This window comes from Platichthys flesus, chromosome 19 (genome assembly GCF_949316205.1).
Source record: "Platichthys flesus chromosome 19, fPlaFle2.1, whole genome shotgun sequence".
NCBI classification, from domain to species: domain Eukaryota; kingdom Metazoa; phylum Chordata; class Actinopteri; order Pleuronectiformes; family Pleuronectidae; genus Platichthys; species Platichthys flesus.
This window is the reverse complement of record NC_084963.1, coordinates 5,540,128-5,564,031: the sequence shown is the minus strand read 5'-3', so window position 1 is coordinate 5,564,031 and position 23,904 is coordinate 5,540,128. Positions and strand designations below refer to the sequence as shown.

The 23,904-nt window shown below is 42.1% G+C and overlaps 1 protein-coding gene across 1 annotated transcript in view; it reads left to right on the top strand.

Annotated features, from left to right (window-relative positions):
• Positions 1-23,904, top strand: part of LOC133974655 (poly [ADP-ribose] polymerase tankyrase-1-like) — a 65,732-nt gene that overhangs the window by 27,327 nt on the left and 14,501 nt on the right. Inside the window, exons 6-16 of the mRNA XM_062412296.1 lie at positions 886-961; positions 13,066-13,160; positions 13,662-13,728; positions 13,942-14,128; positions 16,202-16,323; positions 16,441-16,532; positions 16,747-16,825; positions 17,863-18,034; positions 18,474-18,553; positions 20,220-20,365; positions 20,459-20,624. Of these exons, the coding sequence (XP_062268280.1) occupies positions 886-961; positions 13,066-13,160; positions 13,662-13,728; positions 13,942-14,128; positions 16,202-16,323; positions 16,441-16,532; positions 16,747-16,825; positions 17,863-18,034; positions 18,474-18,553; positions 20,220-20,365; positions 20,459-20,624 (1,282 nt within the window). The remainder of the gene's footprint in view (positions 1-885; positions 962-13,065; positions 13,161-13,661; positions 13,729-13,941; positions 14,129-16,201; positions 16,324-16,440; positions 16,533-16,746; positions 16,826-17,862; positions 18,035-18,473; positions 18,554-20,219; positions 20,366-20,458; positions 20,625-23,904) is intronic.

Genomic DNA, 23,904 nt, shown 5'->3' with positions numbered 1-23,904 from the left:
AGGTCGAGCTGATGCTGCATCATGAGGCAAACTACTTCAGAGGGTCTGATGTTCTTATATACTGTGTATTTATAATTACAACAGGTCATTACAGCTCAAATATGAACTCCCACCCCTCATATTTAAATGAATATACAAATTATATAGAAGGCTCTCTTGTTTCTGGTACAAGCAGTAGGAGTTGACAAGTAGAGCTCAAGCAAACTGAAAGAAAGATGCTGAGCAGGGGATGGAAAGGTGGAGAAGAGGGGAAAGATGGACGGCAGATAACCATGGCTGGAAAACCAGAGAACATGAGAGAAGGAATGGCGAGTTAAACTGAGAGAGGATGCAAATACATGTTTTAGATACAAAGAGAAGGAAGGACACAGAAAAACACAAAAGTAAAAAAAAAGGATAGAGAGGAGGGGAACATGGAAGAGGAGAAGAATAATCCCTTTCTCTCCATTAGACAGCTTCTCCCTTTAAGGCTGTCACAGGGATGATGGGCGGTTTGGCTGCAGCCTTAGCAACACTTCCCCGTGGTCATCTAATGCCAGGGCAGCAAACCTGAGAAGCAGGAAGCACAGATCAACAACATAAACAAAATCTTAACTCCTCTGCAGCTACACTTCTCGGTCCTCTCCATCAGATCCTCTGTAGTCTGTTGTTGTCAAGTTTACAAGAAAACACACATTCTTTCATCCGTTCACCAAACATTTCTTTACGTCAGTTTGTGCAGATGAAAAAATTCTCAGTCTTTCTCCTTCGGTCTCAAGCTTCTTATCTCACTCTCCCTCATTTTCTCCCCCTCGCTCTCTCCTGCTGAGCAACGGCGCTAATCCTCTACGGCGGTGGACGTTTCCTGTGTGTGATGTGTGTGTTTGTGTGTGTGTACTTTTGCAGGAGTGGGAATGAGGAGAAGCTAATGGCTTTGCTCACGCCGCTGAACGTCAACTGCCATGCGAGCGACGGACGCAAGGTGAGGGCAAGACACAATCACCACGCACACACACACGCACACACACACACACACACACTTGTCTTTTCTGTATAGCTGCTTTCAAACATGCACTGAAGTCCAGATATCAATCAGTTTCTCGGGTCATTTTCTGGAACCTTTCCTGACAGCACCCTAGTAAAATGTACGAGTGAGTCCATGTGAGAGAACAGCAAGAAAATTCACTGTGAGTGAAATAGTGCACGTGTTAATGATGTTTATAACCCACGACTTACGCGTATATCAGGATTAAAAAGAGGAGCCATATATGTGTAGGAAGCCACAGATACTTCAATCTGGAAAGAAAATAAGATCTGAGAGCTTTCAGCATTAAGGGCAGAGGGCTTTGTTTATGTGCTGTTCACATTTATAGGTTGTGTCCTTCATTCTGCATGCTTCTCGCCTTTTGGAATTTCGAACACCTCACCTCAAGAAAGTCATCAGAGTTACAAAATCATCTGAAAAGTGTTTAACGATGTTATTTATTTACTCTGGAAGCTGAAAGTAACCCTGTTATTGGCAGCTTTCACTTTAGTTGTCTCCAACAGTCTGATCTCTCTGTGGCAGGCAGCAGCAGCTTGTCTTGGTTTTTGCTCATTAAAATGAAGAGACGGTGACACAACCCTTCAGTAAATATATTAGCACTCGAGCTGAACAATAGCTGTGCATAGCATCATGTGAAACAATGTCAGACTCGGGGACGGCTGTTTTTATAGTCCCTGAGAACAAATAAGGAGGGAGATAGCAAATAATGAGCCTGTTGTTGTTGTTGTTGTTGTTATTTCTGCTTTTGTCAGTTCATAGAGGAATACAGAAAATGTGGAGATGCTCTTATTCAGTGGCCTTATTCCAGATGAATTTGTTTAATATAGCGGAAGAAGCAGATGGCAGTTATCAAAAAGCAGATGCGGTCAATGATTGTGCACAAATGACCCAGTTCTTTACATGTTACAACACAAACAATTGATTACGATTATTTGAATAGCCTAAAAGTGAGAAGTGTTGAGATGCTGCTGGCCCCTACAAACCCTTTATCCTGATTGGTTCTTATCGTTCATGACATTAGAAACACTTATTCTCAGTTACACCTCATCTTCATACGCAAGAAAATACATTTCTCATCTTACTTCTCTGGGGATTATTCCTGATGCAGAACAAAAATGCGCATGTGGACGGAGACAGTTTTAAAATGAAAACTCGAGTTTTGTTCGAACACTTTGTTGTTATTTCAGTCAAACACTTCAAATGAGTATAAAGAGCAGAGACAGAAACAGAGTAATCTTACATGTTAAAATAACCAAATCTGTCTGCTGATAATACTGTGTTTGTGCACTAAGAATAATCACTTAATTTAGGAAAACGTTATCAGGCCCTGTTACTGTGATTTGAAGTTCCACACAGAGAGAGAAACGTGTGGGTTTATTTGGCAGTGGATTTCTTTCTTCTTCACACAAGTGGATAATTTTGCTTAAGAGCTCCTTGAAGTGATAACCAGAAACCGCGAGCACACCCCACAGAAGCCGCACTGGGCTGTGAGGCGTTGCAGGCGTTGTGGCCTCATGACGAATTACAGGTCAAGTTAGTCACACTGCGACAAAAACACTCCCTCCCCCCCCCAACCCCCACCACCACATGTATAATCATGACAAAATACGTCTTCATGCATTCTCCCGGGCATCGTTACACGCCTTCACAGTTTGATGCATTGGGTCGAGTAAAAACTCAGTTAAATTTGATAGGAATGAATGATTGGACCATTCCATGGTTGAGAGGAAGGAAAACCTGGTTAATTAAGAGCCACTCAAGTGTGGGTTCATTTCCGGCGGTTATGATACACAAAGCTGAACATAATGAAAGAGGCTCAGTGAACTAGAATGAGCACAATTAACAGCTTTTTCTTTTCCTCTTGTGCTGGTCACGCCTACATTATGTGAAGAGAAATTGATGGTAATAACCTGAATGCTATACCCGCTCGAATAATGTTGTATAAGAGTGAATCGGTCAGATTATGTTGTATGTGCCAGTTAATCCTGGTCTCATTAGATTGCAGGGACTTTAGAGCATCTTCGAAAATTGCCAGGCGTGCTCAATTAAATGTTGGGAAGAACCTACAGTACATTGGCCAACAGAGAAAAGTGCTGCAGTATATCCTGTTCACTTTAATTGAGATTATTTTGTGTTGCGGCAGCATCCCTTCATGCTTCCTTGGGGAGTCTTGAGTCGTCAGTTTGAGTCGCAGCAGCATTTGTCCAGATTGTGACTGATCAGTGCTTTGGATGAAAGACTATGAGGAAAAACAGACTCTTATCTAGTTTTTGTAAATTCTATCCTCATTCTTTTGTAGGTATGGAGAGAGATGCATCTGTTTCAAATGATTTAACCGTCCCTGCTCCACAAACTTCCATTAACATGGTTGTTAACCAGTACATCCATTGGGGTTGAGTCAAGGCCGACAGCGGTCGCCCAACTTACCCACTTGCAAAAGTTCCGCTACTGTTAAACTTTCTCTCCTATGATTCTCTCTCTTGAAACTTCCGGTGGTACAGCTCTTTCCTCTGTTACGTATCTGAAAGCTTTCAGAAGACTTGAACAAGTAAGGACCAAATGAACCCCGAGTTTGGACTGAAGGCTCCGTTTGTTTTCGTTTACGTATATCTTGAGGCTGACCACGTTTTCTCCCTGAGATCCAAGCACCCCACTGTGCGCGGACAATTTTACCAATAGGTTTGGGGGTCTCTCTTTTGAGCTCTCCTCTGTGCCTCTCTGTTTTTTTTTATTATAAACTCTCATCAGAGGGGAAAAGCATTTGAAGGAGCACTGAGGTTGTCACGTAACCTCTGGACTCTTTAATTAAAGTCCCATCTACCCGAGAGGTGGAGGACATCTCTAGAATAGATCATGAGGAGGTTATTTATTGTAGGCTCTTGTTAACTTATCGGTCATTCAAGCAGACCTTGGTGTATTTTATTGGATTCTATGACAACTGCTGTGAAACCCAAGGAGCCTTATTCTCCGTCATACAAATGCTGTTAACATTCCTGAAGAGGCTCTTTCCAATAATTATGGGTACTTCAGTGTTGCCGACAATGCTTAGCTGCAGCTTGTATCCATCGCCACTGTAGCTGTAATTTTGAAGGAACATCCTCCGGCTATTATCCGCGCAGGTGGCCTGCCGGGGATGTGGCAGCCCGAGGGAAAACCGTGTAATTTGAAATTCTTCAGATATGCAGGGGACAAACAGCGAGAGATCATCGTGGACCACTGAAATGTAATGCTTCATAATTAAATGAATGCAACCACGGCCGGAATATAAATGTGTTGCTAGAGACATTTTTTCTGAAATGACCCTTTCCCACACATGTCTGTATTTAAAATGCTCCACAGACACTCAGACTGAGAGCAGAGCAGTCATGCACAGTAGATGGAATATATTTTCACACCAGTGCAGTTTTATCCTCGTTATGCTCTTTGAATAATTTAATGGGGTGATGGGGATTTACTTTCCCACTGCTAACAGAAATTATTGAGCAACTTCTGCCTAATAACTACAGATATTAAGGGAAATTGAGAGAGAGAGTGAAAGTGCTCATTACATATACACACACAAATTACAACAGAAACGTCTCGCATAGCGTCAATTATTCAACAATAACAAATGTGTACTCACTCAAAACCTCTAATAGCAACACATTAAAGTTGGCCACAGACCTAATGGTGATGGTTCTTTAGTAATGGGTAATTTGTTACAGGCTAAATTACATTTTGTACTCAGAATATTTTGTATACATGCAGTTACCGATAACTGATACTTATCATAATAAACAAGCATGAGTTGGTTGATTAAAATGTTCAAACACACTTTAGATGTGTGTTTCATGACATAAAGATATAAAGTCACAGATTAATAAACGACTTTCTCATGCGTTCACCTCCTATTTTGTTAGTTGAATGTCGGTGGACACGTTGAGCATCTCTCAGCCGATTCCAGGAGAAAATCGTTGTGAGACTCAGATAATTACAGCGAAAACCGAGCACAGCAGAATCTCAGTGTTTGATAATGATGATGATGTTTCTCCTAAACTTAAACAAGAGCCACTTCCTTCTCTCTCGCTGCCTCTCTCCACTCCCTCCTCCATTTTCTCCTCTCTTTGATTTAATTAGAAGTGACACAAGCTCTCCGTCACACACACACACATACACACACACACACACACACACACACACACACACACACGCACACGCACACACAGAGGCAAGCACATGTGCAAATGGATCTGGAGCATAAGCGCTGATTGCAGACGCCTCTCGGTGAATTAAAACGCTCAGCTTGTACACAGCTCACACTCAGGAGGACAGAGGGGGAGCAAACAAGACGGAGAGAGACAGAGAGAGAGAGAGAGAGAGAGTGATCGACCTGACGTAGTTGGCAAAAACTATGCAAACCCCCCTGACCACTATATAGATGCTGTGTCCACATACATTTGACGAAGCAGTGTATCAACCCATCTCTTCTGGAAATCTTTTTATATTCTTTACAGCTCTAATTCGAGCAAGAGCTTCTCGTTCTCACAGGCAGTACCAGCAGTGTAACAGCAGCCTCTCTGTGTGTGTTTGTGTGTGTGTGTGTGTGTGTGTGTGTGATGATCAAATGATTGAGGGCCCATCAGATTGGGATATTGTTAGCACATCTGAGTGCAGAGTGTTTTATGGCTGCCTCTATTGAAATACCTCTTACTCCCACACACACACACACACACACACGCACACACACACATTTAGACAAACGCACGCACACACACACACACACACACACACACATGCATTGATGCACGCTCACAAACAAGCACAGTGCACACAGTAGTCGTGGGGACGCTAATAGATCGATGTACTGCCTTAATTATGATAATGCATTTAAACTGATTTGAACCATATCCTCAAAACAACAGTCAACCCTTTGAAACATGAAAGTGAGGAACGGCCAAAACCTCCTCATTTAAACTGTCTAAAATGCAAAATAGTCTTCAACACATCATGGACTGACATGCACATACACACTCCTGCAGGCATTGCTTCCTATCACTGCATACACAAGCTTTCCACCATTGCCTTTTCACATGCATCAGCAACTCTGACTGTCAGTAGCTGTGCTGGAAACTCGGTTTTGTGTTTGTTTTCATGTTTTGGACTCTGTCGAGCTCCATCTGTTGTGAATGTGGGTTTGCATTTGTTTGTGAGTGAGGGTATTTATGAATATTGTGAATTTTCAGATCTGTATTTCACCAGTGAGAATCGCTGCACACACTCGTGTCCTAGCTGGCGCCCACATCAAAGAAACCGACAAGTGGAGAGCAAGAGCGAGATTCAGATTCACAGAGGGAGAGGAACGAGAAAGAGAAAGTCTTTCATTGAAGTCTTGTTTAAATGTTGATTATGCGATCTCACGGTGCTGGGAGCCCCACGCCAACTGGCAGGGCTCGCCATTCTTATCTTGTGGAAAAAAACATGTATCTCCGAGAGGAAACTTTTCAGGAATAGACTTTATAGAGATATTGGACGTGGAGAAAAATGGCTCAGGACTGGTTGTTTTTTTACTCTGGCTTGGACTCGCGCTGTGCTGTGAAACCCTGACACTAACAATATGATAACGTTAATGAGACACAGTCAAGAAAAAAAGACGGCGATGCTCCTTAAAGAAAAAAAGGAAATAACGGATGTGCCAGATTTTCCATTTTTCTTTTTGTATTTTAAAGTGCTCCAGATGAAAAGAAACATTGATTTGTATTCTCATGGGTCATTTCTCTTGAAATTCGTAATAATTATTGTAAAAGAAAAATTGCAAGTGGAAGATAATGGAAAAATAGGAACATTTATCCCCTCCAATGCCTTTATTTAAGTAATACAATAATCTTGAAATTCAAGGATGGCTATTTCCTGAGCTTTGACTCTACGACTAAAAGAGGTTTATTTTTTTTTATCCTAGTGCTGTTGTCTCGATCCGTATTGGAAATGTGTCAGCTTGCCTGGAAACTCTCCTCGTCTGTAGGTGTCCCTCTGATCCTGGTGTGTTGGCAGATCAGAATCGAGGCCACCGTGGCTCTTGTCTCGGCAAAAGTTTGCTGAAGTTTACAAATCCAGCTGAACTCGCACAAGGCTGAAAGAGTGACAGTGAATTGAGCCGGACGGGGGTGGGTGAGAGGGGGGGATTTTCAGAGCGATTTTTTTTTTGTGTTGGTAAATGTAACCCCACGCTCTCTGTCTGAGAGATAATACACTTCGGCTCCTCTGAAACACAGAAGGAAAATATCCAGAGGCATTTGTTAACCGTTCAGATGGCAGATGACAAATAGGGTATGGAAAAGTTTTAATAAAGTTTTGGCAGTGACAAATTTAACCTCTTACGTGCATGTAGGCCCATGGCGTGCTGCTGTCTGAGGAAGATGTATGCAGTTGCAGCTTGTGGGTTCGCAGATACTTCATCATTAAGAATCAGGTGTCACAATCTGTGGTTTCCAATTAAAAGACTTACACACTCTTCATTTCAATATATATATTTATATACATCAAGCCTCAATTAGATGTCTTTTTCATAAAGGTTTGATAATGAAATCAAATCTAAGTTAACAAGCATTTGCTATAGATGGGAAATCCATTGATAGTTTTAACACCATCATGCTCAGATATTGCAATAAGTAATTTTAAAAGCATTGGCATTGGATGATGTAGCATCTGAACTTTCTTTTCCTGCTTCTAGGATGTGACTGGCAGTTTAAACATAACACTGACTCGAGCAGGACACTCATTGTTATTTTCAAGCTGCGTTATCCTGGAGTTCTACTTTTTGAGCCGCTGGGCTTTAAAGTTTCCATGGAGCCCTCACCTCAGTTTTTAGTCGGGAGGATGAGCAGATAGACAGCTGATGGCTGAGGTGTGCTTGCGTGTGCATGGAGAGCAAGGGATGAGAAATCTAGCTGTAGGTTATTTATCTGCCAAGCTGTTGGCTCCGCCGACCTGGCAACAGCTTCGTGTGTGTGTGTGTGTGTGTGTGTGTGTGTGTGTGTGTGTGTGTGTGTGTGTGTGTGTGTGTGTGTGTGTGTGTGTGTGTGTGTGTGTGTGTGTGTGTGTGTGTGTGTGTGTGTGTGTGTGTGTGTGTGTGTGTGTGTGTGTGTGTGTGTGTGTGTGTCTGTGTGTGTGTGTGTGTGTGTGTGTGTGTGTGTGTGTGTGTGTCTGTGTCTGTGTCTGTATCTGTGTGTCTATGTGTGCTATGCAGAGGAATAGCCTGTAGATTGGCAATTAAGTTCATAGGATGCAGCCTTCTGACACAGCTCATGTTTTTCCAGTGCGTCCACCTGCAGCTAAAAGACCATTAGATTTGATATCAAGTTTTTATGTTTTCTCTACTTTAATTTTCTGTGTTTTTAACTAAGGTAATAATCAATTATATTATATTTAACTTACTGACCCTCATCTCATTTTAAAGTGTAAACACACATTATAGAATGTAGTGTAAGATTTGTCTAAATTTGAAGTGGAGAATGTTTGGACTGATTCATCCTGGTGTTAAAATGAAATATACCTGTATTTGAAACAACCCAGTGAACTTCCTGAAACACTCTGTAGCGTAGATCCAAACTTTTAGAAGATAATCTCATTTACTGTTTAATTAGCTCAGTATCATTACACTACATTACAATTTGTCAATAAGACACTCTAGTACATGGCAATTAGATGAGTGTTTGAGTCGTTGCTACAAGATGTATCCTGTCTTTCTGTCCACCGGCGGATTGATCGTGCACAATCTCCACAGCATTTCTCACAGGAGAAGATATTTATGACCTCAGCGTGCGTTCGTTTACTGATTGATGCTCAAACCCACGCTGCAGATCCCATCTTCGCCACAGTGTTTGAAAGGTTTATATATTTTGTTTCAGTGCAGGTACAGACAGCTTTTTATTACACTGGGTGGCTTCCACGATTTCCCCTGCCAAAAAATAAGATCGTAGGATGTTGTGAAAATCCTGTTTACGCAGAAGTCTTTGGTATAATAGGATGTATAAAAGAACCCAAATTAAATTGGGCTTTGATTTAAGTTGAATCATATCACACAACTGAAATGGTCTCTGCTCAATGGTTACATTATTTGCTTGTACATCTTTTTGCAGTGTTGTGTTCTCATATTCACACGACTTCGGGCGATGTACAACACTAAAGCTTCAGTGAAGTTCACAGAGTTATGTTGATAAGAGTGAAGCAGGTCTGCAACCTGCAAGGAAAACCTAAGGAATAACATACAGGCACACACACACACACACACACACACAAACACACGCACGCACACACAAACACACATAACTAGACAAAATGGTCCAAATGTTTCCATTCACCCTCCCAGATAGATCATGTCCCATTGCTATGGCAACTGGTGACAGCTAGCAGTCAGCGTTGTCATGGGAACAACTTGACAGGGTTGTAAGGAGGAGGGAGAGAGGGAGAGAGAGAGAGGGAGAGAGAGAGATTTAAGAAAAATGGAAACAAAGACAGAAATAACAGCAGATTACACACCCCATGTGTTTTCAAATGGTGTGTTAAATCAAAAATATTGCCATTTGCATTTTTGATATTGATGATTGTCTCTGATGTTTGCTGATCTCATAAGCAGAACCGGGTCGACTCTTTGAATTGACTGTGACCATCGGATGCGAATGTATTTCCATTGAGAGGAGAGGGATGAATTAAAAAAAGATAAATGCCACCGAGGGAAAACAAGATTAGTATTTTTTCCATCCAAGCTTGAACGAACCCTCCGCATCGCTCCTCGCTTCCTGCTTCATTCGTTTTCCTCTTTCATCTTCCTCCTCCCGTCTTTCACTCCTCACTCTCCCCCGTCCACAAAGAAAGCTTTCAGATGATTAAAACACAACAGGGTATTATTTTTTTTCTTTATTGCCATTGTTCGATCTCAGTCTGCTTGTGTAAGGGCTGATTGCATCTGTTTTGAAATATAGTCTACCAGGTTTCACTCCCGGGCGACATATTTCATCAAGTCTGAGAGGACATTAGGGACAGAGGGAAATAAACAGGTACGACTCAGGTACCAAACATCAACTAGATCAAGCTACAAACTGGATTTAATCAACAGACACTCAGAGAAATACTTAGTAAACAATCCTACACTTTAAGGGATTAATTAATCATCTGCTCCGACAAGGTTCTGCCAAGAGTTAGATGAAAGGATCAATATTCCTTTCATGTTTGTTTGCTACACAAAAAGCTAGCGATGGTTAGCTTATCTCGGCATAAAGTCTGGGTGTAACTGATGAGGCTCTGTTAAAAAAATGCAAAATACATTTTTAGTAACACCTCTTAAATTTACAAATATAGACGTTATAGCGATGTCCCAGTTCAGCAGCCGTTGCCTTCAGAGGACCCGGCCTACACAACTCTGCCCTTACAGCCATCGCCTTGCAGCAAAGCTACGGACGAAAATGGTCTTCGGTTGATGTGTACCGCTAGCTTTTCGGTTGTTTACTTACATATAAAAATAAATTCTTCTGAATGTTTTTTGCCTCTCTTTTTGCCACCATTCCCTTATTGAAAAACAGTTTGTCAATTACTGAAGCATAATGAATCATGGGATATGTTGTCCCAGGAAGGAAGGACACATTTGTCGGAGCCTTCGAAGTTGGGACATCGAAGTCTCTGCGCCGTGACATTATTAGTCTACAAATACTGAATTGAAACACAGTTTGTATCTCAATTGCTAATTAATTAATTTGATAATCAGCGCTTAATTAAGATGGGGCAAATGTGTGTAGTTTGACTTGCATGCAAACAGCGCTATTTCCAATTAGCCATGTTTATTCTGAAAAAAAGCAATATATGGAATACACATGTATAATATGGAGTGACAGTGCCATCAATGTAAACAGAGAAACTCAAGTAAAACTGAGTGATTCAGAGTGTTTTTCTCATCCTCATATTTCTCTGTACAGTAAATACAAACGTCTGTTCTGTACAGTGGAATCCACTGGAGGTTTGTTGTTTCAGGCGCTTGTGTAAACAGCCTCGTTTGACCTTCGCTCGTTGTTTTGTCACCAGCAGAACTATTGTGCCTGTGTAAAGACGAGCACACGTGAAAACCTTCATCTCCCTTCGCTGTTCCCCTGCTGCTGCACGGTTGTTCTTATTTAAAGAGCATTAATTAAAAAGGAACTCATTATAAGGCCGAGGGCGTAGTAAAAACTAATGAAAAAACCTGCAGCTGTACTTCATAAAATGGCAGTTTAGAGCTTTAGGAAAACAACAGGCTGCAGTGGGGAAGAGTTGGAGGATTCATGACAAGTCAGACACTAGATATATGGGTGATGCTTGTGATTATTACTGTGACTGGTCTGTGGCAGCTGAGGTCAGAGGAGCATAATATAAGTTTCGGCTGGAGCAGTTTTTTTTTATGACTTCAATCCCAATAAGCGTCTGTGTGGAGAATTCAATACAAGACCTTTAGAGGCAGAGGTCTCACACATGACGGACACACACCGGATACACACACACACACACACACACGTACACACGAGCGTGCACACACATAAATATACATCTTCACAGATTGAGGAGGTGGAGCTTGAACTAGTCTGACCCTGGCAACAACAGAGTGATGCAGCAGCACGTGTGAGTGTGTTTGCGTGCATTTATGTATCCTTGTGTGTTTGTGTGTGTGAGAAGATGACTCACTGGTACCAAGCGTTTAAGGACCTGATTAACGCCTCAATGTTTTTTACCCTGTTTATTTATATTCGCAACAATTTGCATTAACAAGAACACAGACACTGAGCGACGCTGCATAATGCAGAACGAGGGTTATGACTAACTCGTGTGGCGTGTTCTGCTCCTTGTTTCGACATTGTCACATCCTGTACGGGTGAACCATCTGTGGAACCATCCGGCTCTCCGCTCCGCTGCCTCTCCTCCGCCGAGCCGAGCTGAGGGAGCACATCACGAAAGATGAAATTTCTTTCAAGATCTCATCTGAATGCATTGAGCTAACATTTCCTTGAAAGGCATCGAGCAGTTTCAAAGCCATGAATCCCCTTTTTATAGACGCATTGCAAAGTATTGGATGCACTTGAATTGTACTAAGTGTCAAAGAGGAATATTTGTGGTTCGGCCTCTCTTAAAAAACAGACATGGACAGCTACAACTTTATTTGTGATTCAGTGTCTGTGCTTCAGCATTTTCAGTTTGAACTAAATCGATGTCTGTTGCATTAAAGTGCCAATTCTCAGCTGTAATTTGTGTAGGTTTACGTAGACGTATAAAGAACCGTGTGGGAGTTATGGCCCTTTTAACAGATGCCCGAATTGTAAATGTTCTAAAGTAATTCTGCTCTTGGCTTGGACCCGTTGTCTCTTTCAATATCATACTCTAAACTTTTGGGAGAGACGCGTTAAAAGGGCCATATCTCCCACACAGTTCTGTCTATACTTATGTAAACCCACTCAAATTAAAGCTGAGACTTGGCACTTTGATGTAAAACTGCATTGTTCTGTTTCAAACTGACTGCGTTGAAGGCATTTACTGTATTTAATGCAACTGTAAAAAATAAAGCCAATTTCTTGTTTGCACATTGTGCGTAGTTCCATGTCTTCCTGCTGCATGTGCCTGACTTAATCCACAGTCCTAATCATAATATGAATCTCTGTTGATCAATTTGAATATGACTTCTCGCCCACTCCTCCTCCCGTCTGGGTGTCACTGCGGCTCGGGGGGAAGAGCGTATAGAGGAAACGCTGCATCTCATTTCAGACACATCATAAAACATCCAACCACGGTGGCTTTTCATCACTTTTATAGAGGAAATATAGTCGGTCTTTGTCACTGTAGAGTGATTCAGGAGTGGAGAAGCCCATTCCCCTGTGGAAAAGTCCTGCCGTTAAAGAAATGTGCTCAGCGAAAAAAAAACTGTGTTTTCTCAACCCACTCTTTGTATACAGGACTGATGATAACGAAATCATGGCGCTGGCTTGTCACGCCGCAGAAAGAACATATGGGCCGACATTTCATTTCTGTTTTCTCTTTCTGTGTCTCTGCAGTCCACCCCACTCCACCTGGCAGCAGGATACAACCGGGTGAGGATAGTTCAGCTGTTACTACAGCACGGAGCAGATGTCCACGCCAAGGACAAGGGGTACGTACACGAAAGCAAACTAAAGGATAGAAGAGTTTTAAGGAAAAGGAAAATATTATTAAATTATATAGAAGTAGCCTTTTAATTTGGCTTATATCAACTTGCAGCGGTCTGATTGGCTCTGGTCGCTTTCAAACAGGAAAAACATGGCAACCAATCCGATAAGGTTTTCAAATGTATCCTCAATTATTCATCGTAACTTGCTTGTTGAATAAATTTGGTTCACCATTCACCCACTGAAGTAATTCTGTTCTGACCGACATTCACAGACTTTTTAATCAAGTGTCACAATGCGATTAACTTTTCTGACTTTGAAAGGAATTCTCAGATGGTTTTGTATTTTATGAGATGCTCACATTCTCAGGCTCTTTTAATCTTTTTACAAACTTCTCTATTGGACCTCAGAAGACATAAAAATTGAGTGGAGAAGTAAAGAATGTGGTTTGAATGAATAATTGATGTGAAGATAATAAAACGTTCCTTTGTGTTGGACTCTCCCAGTGGTCTGGTGCCTCTACACAATGCCTGCTCCTATGGACACTATGAAGTTACGGAACTTCTGCTGAAGGTATAAACAAACAACACTCAAGTCTTTAAGGAATCCTGATCCTTAATTGATGCCATTCTTTTTTTGGTTAATAAAACCCAGACAAATGTGTATCTATCCACCTTGAGCAGTGTTTGTAGCGTTCGACTGCCTGAGGCCCTCATTGCTCTCCACATTGCAACCTGTGCTTTGATTCATCCCGGTATCTCCACTGATCCTGTTGTTTCCTTCCAGCACGGAGCGTGTGTTAACGCCATGGATCTGTGGCAGTTCACCCCGCTCCACGAAGCGGCATCTAAAAACCGGGTGGAGGTCTGCTCCCTGCTGCTGAGCCACGGCGCCGACCCGTCCCTGCTCAACTGCCACAGCAAGAGCTCCGTGGACATGGCGCCCACTCCCGAGCTGAAGGAGAGACTCACATGTGAGTGTGGCACTTACATAAGCTGCAGCTGCACCGTGGAGCTCTGCTAAAAGATCTCTGTGCTGATTTAATGAATAGGTGGTTTTAGGAAGGGGGTGTTTGCACCAGTCATGTTTGGAACAGTTGATTTCGGTGTATCTGAGCATTAAGACAGTTAAATATTGTTTTCTGGAGCAGAAAACAAGGAATTATTGGTATGAAGTGAGACCAATGCCAGCATCTGATAACCAGCAGGTTCAAAATGCTTGATATATTGAGAAGGTTATAATTAAATCTCGAAAAGCTCATATTCAGTTTATTGTACAGTTGCATTTGTATAAAACACCACAGAAGAAAAAGAGCAGCTCTTTAGTTATTCTTCTTTGAACTGTGGTGGTTGGTTGTGATGTCACTGATTGTTGTTTATGGTGTTTTGTCACCTTGGCCGAGTTTCCTTCTTACAGTTGCTCATCATAACATTAGCTAGCCTTTGCCAGACCAGTTCACATTTACAAATGGTTTTAGAACAGTTTTCCAGGACCACAGTGACTCTGGATGCAGATGGATGGTTCAGCAATCAAACGTGATACAGTGCAAATTTTTTTGAATTATGTACCCTGCAGTTGTTTGTTCTTCTTTGAAAGAAAATATTCTGTATAGTTAATTTATTGGTGTCATGAAAGCAGATTTAGACTTCGACACATCAGCGGCTGCCACCTCTGTTTTGTTTTGATTACAGGATGATTCACATCTGCTGGAGACGTATTTTTCATCTCACGACATATCAACTTTATTGATATTCTCTCTCAAGAGTTGCTTTTTGAGATGCAGAAACTTTCCATCCCCATGCATGACATAAATTAATCGAGCATTTGGGGCTATGTGATGTATGTATTAAATAGACGTCAAGTTAAACCGAGCAGTGTAAGTAAAACATTCTCTCAGAACCCCAGTATGTTTTCTTCATGTCTGCAGCCAGAGTGAAAGCAAACAAGATAAATCCTTGTCTCTGCCAGGAAGCTCCTCAGGTAGAAGCTGAGCTACAGACTGAAAACTACTTTCCCTGACATTAAGCCTTATATTCAGGTTGAATACTGAGGATGGATAAAACATGTTTCTTTTGTTGATGGTAAGAATTTCTTTAATTCAGATCACAAAATTGAAAGACGTTAAATGTAATTGCTTAGACATTCGAGTGAGCCAAGTACAATGGTGGCTTGTTAAAAGTAAAGTGTGACATTTTATGCAGCTTGATTTTGATATGTTCTTGCTGTGAGTTTGCCTGATAACCAGCTTCAAGGTCAGGTAGTGCTTACTTAGAAATAGTCATCACAGCATATGCCTCTTCACTTTAATGAATGATGAAACAAATGAGACGTATAATACTGAAGGAGCTTTAGAGGTTGTGGTGTAGATTGGTTTACAAGTTTCATACTGGTTGTTTGTAGTCTTGAGGCCAAACCAGCTGACGGATCATTTCGACTCTTGGCCTCAGAAATCCTTCAAATGAAAACAATCCATTCAGGGAAAAAAATGATTCTCTGCTTTGTTTTTGCAAAAACTATCTCTCATACGGTTTTAACCTGTAAAATGGGATCACACGTAGATCTTGCATCATTTGCAGGGGTCACCAACCCAAAACGTTCTGGTGCCACTGTGTGTTTGTGCTTCACTAACTGGGATGAAAAATGACTCCAGCTCTCTCGTATAGAATAAACTGCAGAGGCTGCGTCTGTTTCCAATTTACCATAAAAAATTTTCGTGCTGTTGATTCTCTCTTTCCCTCTCGACCACATTTCCCAGCTGATGTGACATCTGTGCTGCTCTTACCATTTGTCTGAATGTCTGATTATAAATGCATGAGTGCTGTTGCTCCGACTCGAACAGACTCCTCTTTTATGCTGCCTCAAACGCTTCTGAAGCAAAGGAGTTTGTTGTTTGTAATTTTTCCGTCCTCAGGGGGATAATCACTTGTTTCCACTCCAACTCCGCCACACACACTGTTGCATGTTGCAAAAACAACTTTGAAGTGATCTAGGAAGGATGTCCAGGAAATCTCACAGAGTGTGTTTGTGTGTGTGTGTGTGTGCTCAGATGAGTTCAAGGGCCACTCGCTACTTCAAGCTGCACGAGAAGCCGACATGGCCAAGGCCAAGAAGACGCTGGCGTTGGAGATCATCAACTTCAAACATCCTCACACACACGAGACCGCACTAGTAAGACAAAACACACAAACACACAGATACACGCACACACCGGCAGAGATACAAAGCCTTATGGTTCTCTCTCTCTCTCTCTCTCTCCCTCTCTCTGTGTGTGTGTGTGTGTGTTAGCATTGTGCAGTGGCGTCACCTCACCCCAAAAGGAAACAGGTGACGGAGCTGCTGCTGAGGAAAGGTGCCAACGTTAATGAGAAGAACAAAGAGTGAGTGTTGCCACTCACACATGGATGCAAACACAACAATGAGAATATTATGACGTTCCAGCTGATCCCAGTACAGTTAGACTGAAACTTTATTTGTAAGGGTTCAGGAGAAGTTTGAATTCTGTCCGTAACAAAGATGAAACACTTTTTAATAATTGTTTACTGCTTATAAATCTGAAACGAAGACAAATCCTCCCTCTCCCTCCCTCTTCAGTTTCATGTCTCCTCTCCATGTGGCTGCGGAGCGAGCTCATAATGATATCATGGAGGTGCTACAGAAACACGGCGCTAAGGTAAATTATTTTCACCTGTTCTCACTGACTCATCAGGCGTGTGGAACAAATGTGAAGAGATGTTCTCACCCTGTACTCGCACCAAACACATCTGATCTGTTAGCTGTTCCTGGGTCTGTTTTGAACTCTCAGGCCTCATGCTGTGGGTGATGTTGTAAATCCACGCTCAGGACTTCTTTATGACGATAATGAATGTAAATAATGTTTTTGCGTCGATATGATGAAGCGTGATTTATGAGGTAATTTGTTGGATTAGATGAAAACAAATATTCCATTTTCTGAATTGATTTTTCCTTTAGATTTAATGCATCATGATATACAGAACGTCAATATCTCTACACATAGTGTGACTGAAGGTTAATTATAATCATAAAACTTAACCATGTGTGATTTAATTACTGAACACGACAGTTTCTACGATATTATCAGTAAACAACATCTACCAAGACGCATGTAGTTGAATATTTGTACTGAGGCCGTCACAAGGCATTCTGGGAAGTGTTGACCTGATAATGGCACTAACCTTTTTTTTTTTTTTTTTTTAAATAAGGTTTACACACATGTAGACATGTTTATTTTTAAAAGTAAACATCTTGTGTTAACGAATATGAGCTCCACCGAAGAGGAGTTTTTTTGTTTTTTTTGTTTTTGTTTTTTTTATATATTCAAAAACTCCTGAACTGATTTCCATAACATTTTGTAGACGGAAGGGGGGCCAGTCTCTTTAACATGATGGGATTTTTATATATTTATTAAGATATTAAGCGTGACTATAGAGTCCGGCATATGGAGGGAACTCTAGTAAAGTTGGAGATATATGCTTCCAAAGCGACCTTCTAGATTTTTTAATATAAAACTTTCGATTGGATTTTGTAAGAAATCAAAGCTTATGACATATTGAATGGTCGCCTGGACAGACAGAAGTAGAACTTAACTTTAAATAACGCTGGAGAGAAGTGAAGCAGTTTAAGGAACAAACCTAGCGACTGAAGCTTCTTTTCAAGAACCATCTTACGAAGGTATTTGTTTGTGTGCAGGTGAACGCGGTGGACACGCTGGGTCAGACCGCTTTGCACCGCGCCGCGCTGGCCGGCCACCTCCAGACCTGCCGGCTGCTGCTGGGATACGGGGCCGACGCCTCGCTGGTGTCGCTGCAGGGTTTCACCGCTGCTCAGATGGGAAATGAAGCCGTTCAGCAAATACTCAACGGTACACCAACCTTTTCGTGTGTGTGTGTGTTAGTGTGTTAGTGTGTGTGTGTGTGTGGGCGGGCGGCTGGTGTGCATGTGTGTACGTAGGTGCTGGGTTTTGGTTGCTATGCACTCGCTGGCAACCGTGAGATTAACTGGAATTGTTCTGTAAAGGTCAATATTGATATTTCCTGACTTCAGATAGGTGCAGATTGATTGGACAGAATACAGTTTGCACAGAATATTGGAAACAACCCTTCGTGTATATCTTTGATTTTCTAACACGATTTTTTCTCCTTCTTAAAACACGTCTCTTGTGTCGTTTACACCATCTTTACAAATCTGCAGTTTTTGAAGGTGAATTGAACAATGGCTGATTCTGCATGTGGACACTTACCTGCAGCAGCTGTGGAGGGAAATCATTTCTAATCCACGTTTCTCTTCGTTCTGCTGTGCAGAGAACGTCCCGGTGAGAAACTCCGATGTGGACTACAGACTTCTGGAAGCTGCTAAAGCTGGAGACCTGGACACTGTCAAGGTGATTTGATTGTTTCACATTTATTAACTGGACGATGTTGTGGAGTACAAAATAAATCATATAGTAACTTTATAAATAAAGGTAAACCCTGCAAAAGGCTTTGTCATATTTTTGTCTGCCAACTAAAAAATAAGTCAGGCTCTAGTTTTGCAAATTGAATATGATCAAGTGAAATGTAATGGGTCTAACAATAAGAAATAGTCAGTTGGCTTTACGGGAGTCGGTGTTACATGGTTACAGTTCACATTCTGTCCTCCTAAAAAATCCATTTTGCCTTAATTTGAAAAATGGAAAGTGACATTTTAGAAAAGGAACACGAAGATACCCTCCACGTGTGTATTGACCACCAACCCCAGGAAGTAATTGGCTCTTAAGTGAGCATAAATCTTCTTTAATTGGCTCATTAAGGTTCGGAAATGTGGATTCTTATCCAGAAAAATGAACTGAAGCAGCTGCATAAATGAAAATGGAAACGATTTTGTCAAACCTTAAATACCTGAACATTATTTTCACGGGTTTGACTCCTGTTGAGCTCACAGGGGAATTAGGTTGAGATAAGGATCAGATAAACGTGTCAGTACATTTTTAATCAGGTTTCTGGTGAACTTAACCCAGAAAACTTCGTCCGCCAAAACACAGATTCTGCATTTAGAAATTAAAATGGAACAACATGTTGTGACCTTTTCACTACTCCTGCTGCTCCTAGGGGGCCCGGTCGTATTGACTTCCATGAAATGCCCTTTGGACATTGTTTCATGTAAAGCAAATCTTTTCTCATTGTGTCTTTTGTATTTTTAGTCACATTGATATTTGATAAAGGAAAATGGCCAAGCGTTTGCTTATTAAAGGCCACATTTCCCATCTCAACAGGTTTCCGACCATAGCATTCTGATCAAAGCCGTCTCATGCGGCTCGTTGCACCGCCACAGCTGGTTTCAGTTTGATCTCTGTTTGATTTCCGATGGGCCCACTCATGTTCAAAGGGTAGGTGTTAGCGATGCGCTGTAATATACTTCGGATAAAAACCACCCACTAATTGTCAGGACCTGGTAACAGTCGGTGAAGTATTTGACAGAGTATTTGGAGCGTTTGTGTCTTTCACCTGTTAAGATGGACAGGTATGGTTATCCACATGAAGAGGATCTGTCAGCGTGTGAAGTGTGAGGCTTTGGCAGGTTGGTGAGAAACCTGAGCCGACCAGACGATCATGTCTGGTCGGGCTTTCTTTCAGTCGTTTTTAGTTTTTTTTTTTAAACCTGAGGCTCAGACACATACGTGCACTGATTGACGTTTAAAAAAACTTTTTTGCACATTTTCTGGGAGGAATCCTGTCAACTGCTCAAAGGTTGAGGAGGTTCAGACTGTGACTGTTGGAACAATGGTCTCTCCAGGCGATGGGTCAAAGATACAAAACCAGTTCTGTCTTTCCAAAAAGACTCTGCATCATCCGTAAATACCATTAAACTAGACTGGCACTCAATACCTCCAGTGGAGTGGAACCAAATTACACAAACTCATAGATACCGGTCCCGTATATACACCTGTTTTTTTCCCTGAAATGTAATGATCTTTATTACCCCATATCCCATCCTCCCAAGTTTTGTGGAAAACCATTTCAAACAGACTTTAATATCTTCTTTCTTTATCTCTTTCCCCTTCTCTTCAGTCGCTGTGTACGGCTCAGAATGTGAACTGCAGAGATCTGGAGGGACGACACTCGACTCCCCTTCACTTTGCTGCTGGATACAACCGAGTGTCCGTGGTGGAGTACCTCCTGCACCATGGAGCCGACGTGCACGCCAAGGACAAAGGGTGGGATACTTTAAGATTTGAGGCAACGTAAAATAGATATTAGAAACACAAGTGTGAATCTGTGTGGGTTTAACTGGTCTTGTCTCTCCGCAGCGGCCTGGTTCCCCTCCATAACGCCTGTTCGTACGGCCACTACGAGGTGGCCGAGCTGCTGGTCAGACACGGAGCCTCAGTCAACGTGGCCGACCTGTGGAAGTTCACTCCGCTTCACGAAGCTGCCGCCAAGGGCAAATACGAGATCTGCAAACTGCTGCTCAAGGTCGGACCTGCACGTTTATGTCTTAAAAGTAACTTGCTCTCGCTAGTACCAAGTGTTGTTTCATCATCTGGGTATTAACATGAATCTTAGATGAAATCAACTCGTGCTCAAACAGTGTTCAAACTATTTATTTTGTAGACATTGGTAGATTTTCAGTGTCTGCAGCCAGTGTCCTTATCCCCTTCTACACTGTTTTCAGTTTCTTCTTTCTAAATGAGTCGTGTGAAAATGTTTTAGACTTACAGCTGGATGTGTTTTTGTTTTTTCTGTCATAAACACCTCCACACAAGGTTACATCACCACTGTGTTGCTGCCATATGGGCCTGCATAAATTAATGTTAGATCGGCACTGGTGAATTCACACGACACACACTCACACACACACACACACACACACACACATACACACACCAATACACAAACACAGTGTTTCTGCTTCTATCTTTTAAGGACATACATTTACTTAATGCATTCTAACACTGGCTAACCTTCTCCTATAACCTTAATCGTATTCTTATTTTTACCCATTAGCCTTAAACCTGGTTTGAAACCTTAAACAACCCGGTCACAGAATGCGAGGACCAGCCAAAATGTCCTCACTCCCACTTAGTCTCAAACTGAAACCCTACACACATCAACAGTAGGGACTCGGCTGCTTCATGTGATGAGTAAGAGTAAATGTTATTGCACAGTAAGATTCAATTTGAAGCTTCTTTATCGTTTAATACAAACATAATCTATGCATAATAAAAGACTGAATACAAAGTCACTGCAAAAAGATGTTTGTTCAAGGACAATTGAGACATTTAAAGGTTATGGATCACTGTCAGCAGGAGTGTTTCAAGGGACTTTGGGGGCCCTTTGCAAGAGGAACCTGGGGGGGCCTACATGAAGAAGCACATGATTCATCGTAGACATTCTAGCCTTCAACAAAATTGTAGTTGCTATGGATAAAGGGGGCCCCCTCTCATCTCGGAGCTTTCCTGCTTTGCGTACCCTGTTGCTCCGCCCCTGAATGTTTTGCAGTAAACAGCCTTTTGCTGCATTTAAAACAATAACAGTCATAGAGAACTTATTGTCAGTCAGACAAGGTTGAGCTGGTGATAACAGAGTAAACAGTGATGATGCAAGGCGTCTGAGCGGTGCAGCAGAGTTGCTCGGATAACAGTCACGGTCGAAGGGAGTGGGCAGCGTTTAGGAAAGTGTCAGCTCTGGGGAAAAGGCTGATTGGGCTCCGTGTCACAGAGCAGAGGAGCTAACCTGCACTGGCTGCTGTGGTGGGAGGGATTTCCCAGAGGGCGCACACTGGAGGCACTGGTGATGTCGTGCTGAATCGACTCTGATAACTTTATTAAGACAAGCTTTGTGTTTTCTATTGTTGCTCGTCTGTGGTCGCTAACAAGAGTCAGTCAGGGCCACTGTGGCTGGTCAGCTCTTTAGTTCAGTCCATATCCAGGGACACCATCTGCCGCAGCAGCTTTTGTTTGTGTTCATCCGACATAAGGTTAGCGTTGCATCGTGGGAATTGTTTTTTCTCTTTTACAGGCCTGGAAGCTGTTGTTCTTTGTTGTTAATGGCTGTTGCCATCGGCTGAACCGTATCCATATGCAGCAGCTCATGAATAAAACAGATGAAAACTCTGAGTCTTTGTGTTTCAAGATGAATCTGTGCCATCGAAGCAGTCGTTCTGAGTCCCAGCAGCTCAGCCTCACGTTCACTGATCCGGTGATTGGTTCCGACTCTCTGAGGTTTACAAACGCACACAGAAGGTCGATTTGTGCAAGCGGACCCTTTCTTTTTTCACTCTGATCGATTTCAAGTTTTTTTGTAATTGGGCAAATTTCAGTTGGATGTTGTGTAGACATGGCAGCGTCCTCGTTTCTCCCTTTTAACACAGACACAGACACACACACATGCACACGAGTAACAGAGTGTTCCTGCACTTCGGTGTTAATCTGCCACGGCCCCGGGATGTAACTGTTCTCTCTCTTTCTGAATAAACTATTCCAGAGTCCGGCAGAAGGTTTTCCCTTTTGTCTCCGTCTGTTTGTTGTCATTCCTCTGTTGTCCCTTTATTTGTGCTGAGAATAAAACTCTGCAGCTTTGGCTCCCAGGGCTCAGGAAGGATCGTGTCACAAATACAAAAAGCATATTAACGTCTTAACGTCCGCCAACAAGTTTATATATCCTTTGTTTGTTTTTTACGTTTGTTTGTAAGCAGGGCTACGCAAAAACTTCTTATTGTATTTCCATTACACAATCGAGCTGTTTAATATTTATCTATGAGTGTGTGCCATGTGGTGCGACCTAGATAATAATCCGGATCTCATGGATTTAAATGTGGTTCCTTAGGGGGACTGTTTGGCCTCGCTGGAGGTAATGTTCTTTATCATAATTTTGTAAGAGACTGGCTGTCGGTCAAACAAGGTGAATTCTGAACTCCCTGGGTATGTGGCGACTTGTTTTTCTGTGGCTGAATCCTCAGCTCCTCTTGTGCGTTTTTTCTTTTGTTTCCCTCTCGAGCTGCAAATGGAAAAATCAGCCACCACATTAAAGCGGCTAACTGGTTTTAACGCGGTGGCTAATTGTTTTTTATCTTGACTCAGTGCAGCCACGAAGCCGAGAAAAATTGTTAAAATCACAAAATGAGATTTGAATCACATTACTGATGGCTCAGAATGATCCTCATTAAAACCAGGTACCTGTTTTAATGTCACGGCGAATCAGTGCAGACTGAATTTAATGGAGGCTTAAGAAAACTTTTATTTATCTGTGTATGTAAACATTTATTTATATGGTAATGTCCCCGGTTATTTCTATTCTAATTTCCCCGCACAGTGAATCTATTACAGGTAAACATCAGTAAGGAGATCAGAAAAAAGGACTAGAGACATAGGACTGAATAACATGAATGTGAATTTGTTCAAAGAAAGGATTCAAACAGCCGTGAGAGAAGTATCTCAGGCTTTTCCAGGCCAGCACCAGATACCAAGGAGACCCCAGTCCCACGACATCCTATTTTAATGAGCGGATTTCAAAACCTACCATGAAACGAGGAGTTGTAACCTTGGAGAAAGCTGAGTGATAGAAATGTCTGCTTGCCGCTCCGCTCTCCAGGGTGGGCAGTGTTTTCCACTTCACTGGATGTCCCGTCCTCACCTCTCCACCTCCCTGTGTCTCTCCCTCTCTTCTCCTCTCTGGTGATTTACCTTCATCCTCTCCTCGCTCGTTGCTTGTCATGAAAAACCCCTCGCTGGGGTTCGAAGGTCGAGGGATTCTG